Source organism: Cnephaeus nilssonii (genome assembly GCF_951640355.1).
Source record: "Cnephaeus nilssonii genome assembly, chromosome: 17".
In the NCBI taxonomy this organism is placed as follows: Eukaryota; Metazoa; Chordata; class Mammalia; order Chiroptera; family Vespertilionidae; genus Cnephaeus; species Cnephaeus nilssonii.
The window spans coordinates 3,197,421-3,205,387 of record NC_137088.1 but is presented as its reverse complement, the minus strand read 5'-3'; the positions used below and the strand labels follow the sequence as shown (position 1 = coordinate 3,205,387).

Here is a 7,967-nt window from a genome sequence, read left to right as displayed (position 1 = left end):
ACACAGCGCCGCCAAGCCCCTGGCGGGCGCGGGGATGGCCGACCCGGTCTGGGTCCCCGGCCTGAGCCCGGCCACGTGAAGCGTCCCGCCCCGGCCGCTGCGGGGCAGGCGTCGCCACCCGGTTGTGTAACGCAGCAGCCGGAGGGGAGGCGACCCGGACGCCGCGCTCGGGGGGCGGGGGCGGGGGGGGGGGCGCAGGAGGGAGGGAACGCGGGGCGCCGCGCCCGCAGCCTCTCGGTGCTAGACTACGGAGTGGGGGGTGGGGGCACCCAGGGGGGCGCGCACGTGGTTGCCCGCGACCCGTAGGCAGTGCCCGCGGGCGGAGCTCGGGGGAGCGGGGGCGCCGCGCACACCCTCGGCGGTCAGGTGCGCGCAGCGTGCTCGCCGGCGGCCTCGGCTGCCCCTGCGCTTGGCCGCCAGCCCGCTTCCCATGGGGTGACATCCGCCCCGCCCCTCGGCCCCTCCCCGCGGCGGGCAATTCCTGGACGCTGGGCAGCGGGGTGGGGGCAGGGAAGCCGGGACGGGAAGAAACCCCAGCCTCTGGGGAAGGCAGGGGGCCCGGCGACTCCCTCCGCTGCGCGCGGGTTCCTGCGAGCGGCGGGCGGGGGAGGAGGAAGCGGGCTGGGCTGGAGCGAGCGAGGGGATATTCCTCTCCTGGCTTGAGTCAGACGCTGGCGGATCCGTCCTCCCCCGTCCCTCCCAGGAGACGGGAACTTACTTCATTTCCCTGGGGCAGGTTCGCCCACGGTACCACCCACCCCCTGGCTCCCCTTCCAGCCTCTGCGCCCCCCACCCCCCCGGCTGGGCAGGACCCAGGCTGCGCTGCCACCCCCTCTTCGGGGAAAGGCAGCCGCACCGCAGACACCTGGGGGCCCGGCCGGGGTGGGGGTGGGGGCCCCTCGCAGCCGCGAGAGCGTTGTCCAACACGTGAGACTCATGTGATGAAGGCGGGGGAGGGCGGGCAGGTCGCTCCTTCCCTCCCCGGCAGCGGCCAGACGTGCCTGGAGTCACAGGGTAGAACACGTAGCTCCAACCCACCCACTCGCTCCCATTTAACCCAGCCCGCAGCCTCTCCATTACTCCGCGGCTCCCCCCGCCCGGCCCCCGCCCTCCCCGCCCCCCCGCGCGCTCCTCGCGCCTCCCCGCCCGCCCCGCTTCTCATTCACTTGGCTCGCGCGGCGCAGAAGGCACCGGGAGCACACACCGCCGGGCTGTGCGCAGAGCCGGAGCAGCGGCCGCCGAGACCCCATGCACGCCCCCAACTGAAGCCAGCAGCACCTCGCAGCCGCAGCTCCCGGCAGCCCCGCGCATTTCAGGGAGCTCGTCCCCAGAGGAAGCCCAGCGGAGAGGGCTCCGAGGCGCCTCCAGGACTGCAGACAGGAGCGCACAGTGGCCCCGGCTCGCCGTGCCATGGAGCGGATCCCCAGCGCGCAGCCGCCCCCCTCCTGCCTGCCCAAGGCACCAGGACTGGAGCCCGGGGATCTACCAGGGTAAGTGGGCACCCCTGTCCCCTCAAAGCCTCAACTCCAGCCCTACGTTCTGCACCGCTCTCGGCTCGGAGCAGTTCCGGGCGCACCCGGGGGTTCTTGCCCGCCAGGCTGTGCAGCCCGGGCGCACGCACACTCACCATCCTCCTGGCCCCTCTCCCTGCAGGATGGATTTTGCCCAAATGTACCAAGTGTACAAGTCGAGACGGGGAATAAAGCGGAGCGAAGACAGCAAGGTAAGATCCCCCGCGCCCCTGGGAACCGCAGCCCCAACACGCGCTGAGTTTCCAAGAAAAGTTTTCTCACTCGGAGGCTGAAGGGGGGTCTGCAAGGTGCGGGCGCGGCGCCTCTCCCGCGCAGCGTGGAGAAGAAGGGGCAGGAGTGGGTGGTTCTGGGTGTGACTGCCGCGCTGCCCCGACTCTTCCCGAGCCGCGGGGTCCGAGGGGAGGGCCGCTCGCCCCGGCCTCGGCGCCCACCGCCTCCCCGTGCGCCTTGCAGGACACCTACAAACTGCCGCACCGGCTCATCGAGAAAAAGAGACGCGACCGGATTAACGAGTGCATCGCCCAGCTGAAGGATCTCCTGCCCGAACACCTCAAACTTACAGTAAGTGAGAAGCTGGCCGCGCTCCCAGCCGGCTCCCCCGCCTGGAGGGCGGGCGGGGGTCACTCGCCGCCTGCAGGCTCCGCGGGGAACTGCAGAGCCCAGGGCTGGGTCCCAGCCGGGCCGGCTCTGTTTGGGGGTACCCTTGCCCAGGGCTGGGGTTTCCGGGTAGCCTCATGCAAATGAGTGAGAACCGCTTGGACTTCTCCAAGTTGGCGCCAGCCCCAGCCGGCCTTCCCCTCTGGTGACGGATGTTCAGAGCTCCCGGGTTTTCCTGACTCGAGTGGACCACCAACACTCGGGTTTTATTTACCTCCTTTTCTCCCCCCTCCCTTTTTCTTTAATGAGAGGACTTGTTTTGATGTGTGATCTTTATGTCCCGTCCTTTCCTGGCAGTAGCCAATAGCTTACTAGCGTGGCGGCCTTTGGTGGGGGAAAGGGGGGAAATTAGTGTCTAGGGAGGAAGCAAAAGCCGGGGTGAGCTGGGCGTTAGGAAAGGGCGCCAGGGAAAGCCGCTTGGCTGCCAGGCGCACAAGTGCCTCCGGGGATGACACGGCCGCGGAGAGAAACGTTAGCCGGGTCGGGAGGGAGGGAGGGAGGTCGGCCGCAGCTGCTGGAGAAACGGTCCTGCCAGAGCCTTCTCCTAAGGTCGCGGCTGCGTCCCGGCGCCTCCAGGGACAGCGGCACGCGTCTTCCTACTCTGTCACCAGGAGTGTATATTTCCTTGACCTGTGCCTTTAAAATTAAACTCAGCCGCGGGGAAGCCCCCCCCCCCCCCCCCGCCCCGTGGAGACATTTCTCATTGCTACCCACTGTCCCAGAGGTGGCCCTGTGCGCTGCTGACGCAGGCTCTCTGCTTGCAGACGCTGGGCCACCTGGAGAAGGCGGTGGTGCTGGAGCTCACCCTGAAGCACGTGAAAGCCCTGACGAACCTAATTGACCAGCAGCAGCAGAAGATCCTGGCCCTGCAGAGCGGGCTGCAAGCCGGTGAGTGCCCGCGCCTGGCCCGCATCTCGGGGCGGGGGATGGGGGAGGGGGGGCTCCAGCACAGACAGAGAGCCTGCGGGCCCAGCGCCTGCTCACACAGCGTGTGCACGTGCTCGCTGCGGGAGATGCCGGGTGAGCGTCCTCAGAGGTCAGGCTTTCCGAGTGGAACGTGCTGTGCCACCTGGCAGGGCGGCCTGGCAGTCAGGTGGCCTCTGGTTCCCGGGCATTTTGGCTTCGGAGTTTCTGGGTTCTGGGAGTGTTCCCCCTTCCTTGTCAAAGGCGAAGGCCCCTAGAATTGGCATCGTGGGTGTCTGGCAGCCGTTCATTGGAGGAGGCAGCGCGGGCATGCCCCCGTGTTTTCCTGGGCCTCGGCTTCCTCGTGGCTCGGTGTGTGGCATGATCCTGGCAGGGTGACAGCAGGAGTTCTTCCTGCATTTCATGTGGTTCCCCGAATAGCCACGAGGTATCTCGGGGAATTGCGCAACCGAGCGAAACTACTGGCGTTTCATCACCTGCTACTCCCCTCCCAGAGAATCACACTCCTTCCAACCTTCCCTCCGCCATGCGGCCGGGGAGGAACGCGGGGTTCCGCTCCCTCACCCCGTCCTTCTCCGCCTCCCTGGAGACCAGGGGGCGAGCATCACAGAATCCCCGCACCCGCTCCTGCCGGTCCCCCGCTGGAAACAGGAAGATGTTCAAACCTGATTCCTTGGGGGTGGTGGATCGAATGCATGGCAGAGGCTGGAAAGAGCCTGTCGGTTTAGAGATGGCAGCACGACTGTCGTGGGAATAAGCCGCTGAGAATTAGATCACCCGAGGTGGCACCTTTCCTTCATTCTTTCGTTCCGCGGCCATCTGGCCTCGGTCCGTCTGGCTGCCGTGACGCGGAGGTTCTGACCGTTGCCTCTCTGGGTTAGAAACATGCTCGGCTGTCCGTTGCATGTCCCTTGCCCTGAGAAGCCAGGACCACCCACACGTTCCACAGGAGGGGGCTGGCTCGTCGGTTGATCGCGGTCTGTCTCTCTGATGGGTCTTAGGCAGCCATGACACTCGTTTTCTCCCCGGATGGTTTCGATTTGATTCCTCCCACTTCTCAGGGCGGTCCACATCCTCTCTGGCCGTGTTCCTTTTGGAGTCGGGGACACAGATGCCCACGTGTGTTCGCAAACAGGGGCGCCCCTGGCCTCGGGGGGCTGGTGTCCGGGTGAACCCCGGGGCCCTCTGAAACGCCTTCCTTTGCCTCCGTCTCCGCCAGGTGAGCTGCCGGGGAGAAGCGCCGAGGCCGGGCAGGAGATGTTCTGCTCGGGCTTCCAGACGTGCGCGCGGGAGGTGCTGCAGTTCCTGGCCAAGCACGAGCACGCGCGGGACCTCAAGTCCTCGCAGCTCGTCACCCACCTGCACCGCGTGGTCGCGGAGCTGCTGCAGGGCGGCGCCCCCCGGAAGGCGTCCGACCCGGCGCCCAAGGCCGCGGACTTCAAGGAGAAGCCCGGCGCGCTGGCCAAAGGCTCCGAGGGCCCCGGCAAGAACTGCGTGCCCGTCATCCAGCGGACGTTCGCCCCCTCGAGCGGGGAGCAGAGCGGCAGCGACACGGACACGGACAGCGGCTACGGAGGCGAGTCGGAGAAGGGCGACGTGCGCGGGGAGCAGCCGTACCTCAAAAGTGACCATGGACGCAGAGAGCGGATCGGGGCCATCAAGCAGGAATCCGAAGAACCCCCCACGAAAAAGAGCAGGATGCAGCTCTCGGACGACGAAGGCCGCTTCCCTGGCGGTGACCTGATCGGCTCCCCGTTCCTGGGCCCGCACCCACACCAGCCCCCCTTTTGCCTGCCCTTCTATCTGATCCCGCCGTCGGCCACCGCCTACCTGCCCATGCTGGAGAAGTGCTGGTACCCCACATCCGTGCCCCTGCTCTACCCAGGCCTCAACGCCTCCGCCGCAGCCCTCTCCAGCTTCATGAACCCGGACAAGATCTCGGGCCCCTTGCTCATGCCCCAGAGACTCCCGTCCCCCTTGCCACCCCACCCGGCCCTCGACTCTTCCGCCCTGCTCCAAGCCCTGAAGCAGATCCCCCCTTTAAACCTGGAAACCAAAGACTAAACTCTGCAGGGGGTCCTGCTGCTTCGCGTCCCATCCTCCCTTTCAAAAAAAAAGAAAGAAAAGTGTGTGTGTGAGCGCAGGGTCGTCTGCGGCAGGGAGAGGAGCTGGGGTGGGTGTGTGGGCCCTGTGTTGGTTTAGGACCTTGGGCCCCTTTGGGGTGCCATGAAGGATGGCCCGCCGCCAGGAGACTTGGGGGGATTGTAGCAGGACCTCAGGGCTCGGCCCCACTCAGAGAAGAACCCCTGGCAGCAGCCAGTCAGCTGGGTTTTCAAAAGCTCCAGAGGCTGGGCCTGTGAGTCAGTCTTCGCTCTGGGATCCGGCCTGTGGCTTTGAGAAAAAGGTACTTTCAAAGGAGGGCTTTCCACAGCCCGGTTCCCAGCCGGCTCCCGGCCCCACCCGCCGGCCTCGCCTCCTGGCCGTGACTCAGGGCGCAGGGAGAGGGCGGCCAGGCCCAGCTTTCCGCTGAGTGGCGAGGTGGCCCCGGGGCCTCGCACGATAGCGGTCTGGGGAGGTTTCCGCGGGCCCGCTCCCACCCCGCCCGCACGGCACAGAGAACGCAGTTCCCTCCCGGCTTTCGGGGCGGTGGGCTGGCTGAGGAACTGAAAGGGCCTCCGACAAGCCCAGCTGCCGGGGGTGCGGGCGCGGTCCCCGGGGGCCTCGGGCACCTGTTTCCAGGTCTCGCTGTCCAGGGAACCGCGCCAGGGCCTGAGAGAGGCCGACGCCTCTGTTCCCAGCGCCCCGAAGCGCCTCAGGCTGCGTCACAAATCGCTACCTTCCACCAGCCAGGACTCGGCGTTCGGTTCTGGCCTAAAGCTCCTTGTAACCAAGCTTCGCTGCCTGAAGGCCTGCCTGGCCCTTTAACAAGACCCTTTCTGTAGCCTAATGCCCTCCCTCCCCCCCCTGGCCGCACCACCACCACCACCACCAACCCCCCACCCCCACCCCCCAGCACCACCACCACCACCAGGGCACATGGAGTCTCCTTCCGAGAAGGCTTCAAACTGCTTGGTCCAGGGGACCTGTCCCGGGACGTGCCCAGCCGGGCCCGCACCAGCACGGCATTTTCCAGATGCACGACGCTTGTCCGCCGACCGTGTTCTGACTCTTCCTTTCCCCGTTTTTATTTTGGTATCAAGTCGTTGCCTTTATTTGTAAATCGGTTATAAATATATATTCTATAACTCTATTGACGAGGAGACTTGCAGGCGTTGGTTTGTATAACTACTTGATCTGCACCTCGAGGACAATGAATGTATCCCTGCTCCTGAAGTGGGGGCTGCGTCTCTTTTGCTCTGGGGAGAGGGACGGTGTTTATATTTTGGAGCCTTCCTGAAGGTGTGAGGCTGTAAATATTTTTACCGACGCGTCGATGTTACGTGGCTGTTTTAAAGGACTGAATAAAATCACGCTCTTCCCGTGGAAGGGGAACGCGGTGTCTTGCATTTCTTAGAAGAACTCGGTGGCGAGGTGTGGCTGGCCCCTGCCCTCTCGGGGTCTGAAGGCGGCACCCCGTTAACCGCGGCGCCCTGCCGTTCGGCTTCTCCCAGCCTTGTCTGCAGACAGAAGGAGCCTAGTCCACGTCGTAGGCAAATATTTGCTGAAGTTTGGTGTGGTTTTTTTTTAACTAACCTTTGCTAGAGGTTTGTAATCACCGTGTGCTTCCTTCCATGGTTAAGCGAAAAGGGCATCTCCCACCCCACGCCCCGTCCCCGGGCATCTTCCTTAGGACCTGGCAGGAGATCCAAGAATGGAGCCGGGGCCTCGGTGTCCGGGGAGCCTGCAGGAGGGGGGCCGCGTGAGGAAAGGGTTCGTACGTGGTGCGCAGTGGTCACTGACGCCGGGGTAGCCGGGCCGCCTGAATTTTTCGAGTCCGGCGAGGTCTGATGGATTCGCCACATCCTGTCTATCGCAGCCGAAGGCAACATCCCATAATTATTTTCTACATCCTTCCTGCGCTTCCTCTCCAGGGGCGTGTGTGCGCGCCAGTGAGGATTGCTGTTCCTTCGTCCAGGGCTCTTTTGAAAAGGAAAACGTTCCGTGGGAAGAGAGGTGGGAAGTGGCCGGGTCCACCATCCGTGCCTCACCCGTCACCCTCCCAGAGGCGTCCCGATGCCTCCGGATGCCAGTGCCCGGCGGGCCATGCTCCCGCCCCCCGCCCCCGGCCCGCCCTCCAGCCCTCCCTTGTCTGGGTGCCGGGCAGGGACCCCGCTGCCCCAGGCCCCTGGGCAGCAGTCAGCCAGGCAAAGGCACCCCCTGCCACCAGGAGCGTTGGCTCCAGGTGTCACCTTCCTGCCTCCTAGGAGCCGGCGGGCGACGCGAGCGTGGCCGGGCTGCGTGAGCCGCGGTGGCGGGGTCTGAAGGCACAGGGGTCCCCAGACAGCACGGTGCTCTGGCAGGAGCCCCGGGCAGGAGGCAGGGGGTGAGCGGTGGGTGTCTGTCACGCCCGTGGCCACCGGCCTGCCTTTGACTGGGCGTGAGGTTCTGAGTGTCAGGGAGCGGACACAGCCCTCCTCCTCCCAGCCCCTGGGGGCCTGAAACGCCCCTGAGGTCCTCCGAGAATCGCCAGACTGTTTTGTTTTTTTCCAGGTAAAGACCTGAACCAGTCAAGCTTATCCTGGGGATGGAGCTCAGGGCGGAAACCAAGACCAAACGCGTCCTGCGTGCCCCCCTCTCCTGGGCCATGACTCACGGCTCGCTGTGGGGACAGCAGGAAGTGGTTGGAGCGACCTGCGTTACAAAAAGTTTTGCGGGTTCAACACATAGTCAGCGGAGAAGCCCCCCCTCCGGCCC

The 7,967-nt window shown here is 65.5% G+C and overlaps 1 protein-coding gene across 1 annotated transcript; it reads left to right on the top strand.

Annotated features, from left to right (window-relative positions):
- Positions 1–596: 596 nt before the first annotated feature.
- Positions 597–6,605, top strand: BHLHE40 (basic helix-loop-helix family member e40). Its single transcript, XM_079794978.1, has 5 exons — positions 597–1,490; positions 1,654–1,723; positions 1,986–2,093; positions 2,954–3,077; positions 4,333–6,605. Exons 1-5 carry the CDS (start codon positions 1,411–1,413, stop codon positions 5,175–5,177), a joined length of 1,227 nt encoding a protein of 408 aa, XP_079651104.1. The 5' UTR covers positions 597–1,410; the 3' UTR covers positions 5,178–6,605.
- The last annotated feature ends 1,362 nt before the right edge of the window (positions 6,606–7,967 follow it).

Coding starts and splice junctions, on each gene's coding strand:
- BHLHE40 (XM_079794978.1), top strand. CDS start 1,411: ATGGAGCGGATCCCCAGCGCGCAGCCGCCCCCCTCCTGCCTGCCCAAG. Junction 2,094..2,953: donor CCGAACACCTCAAACTTACA/GTAAGTGAGAAG, acceptor CTCTGCTTGCAG/ACGCTGGGCCACCTGGAGAA. Junction 3,078..4,332: donor GCAGAGCGGGCTGCAAGCCG/GTGAGTGCCCGC, acceptor CGTCTCCGCCAG/GTGAGCTGCCGGGGAGAAGC.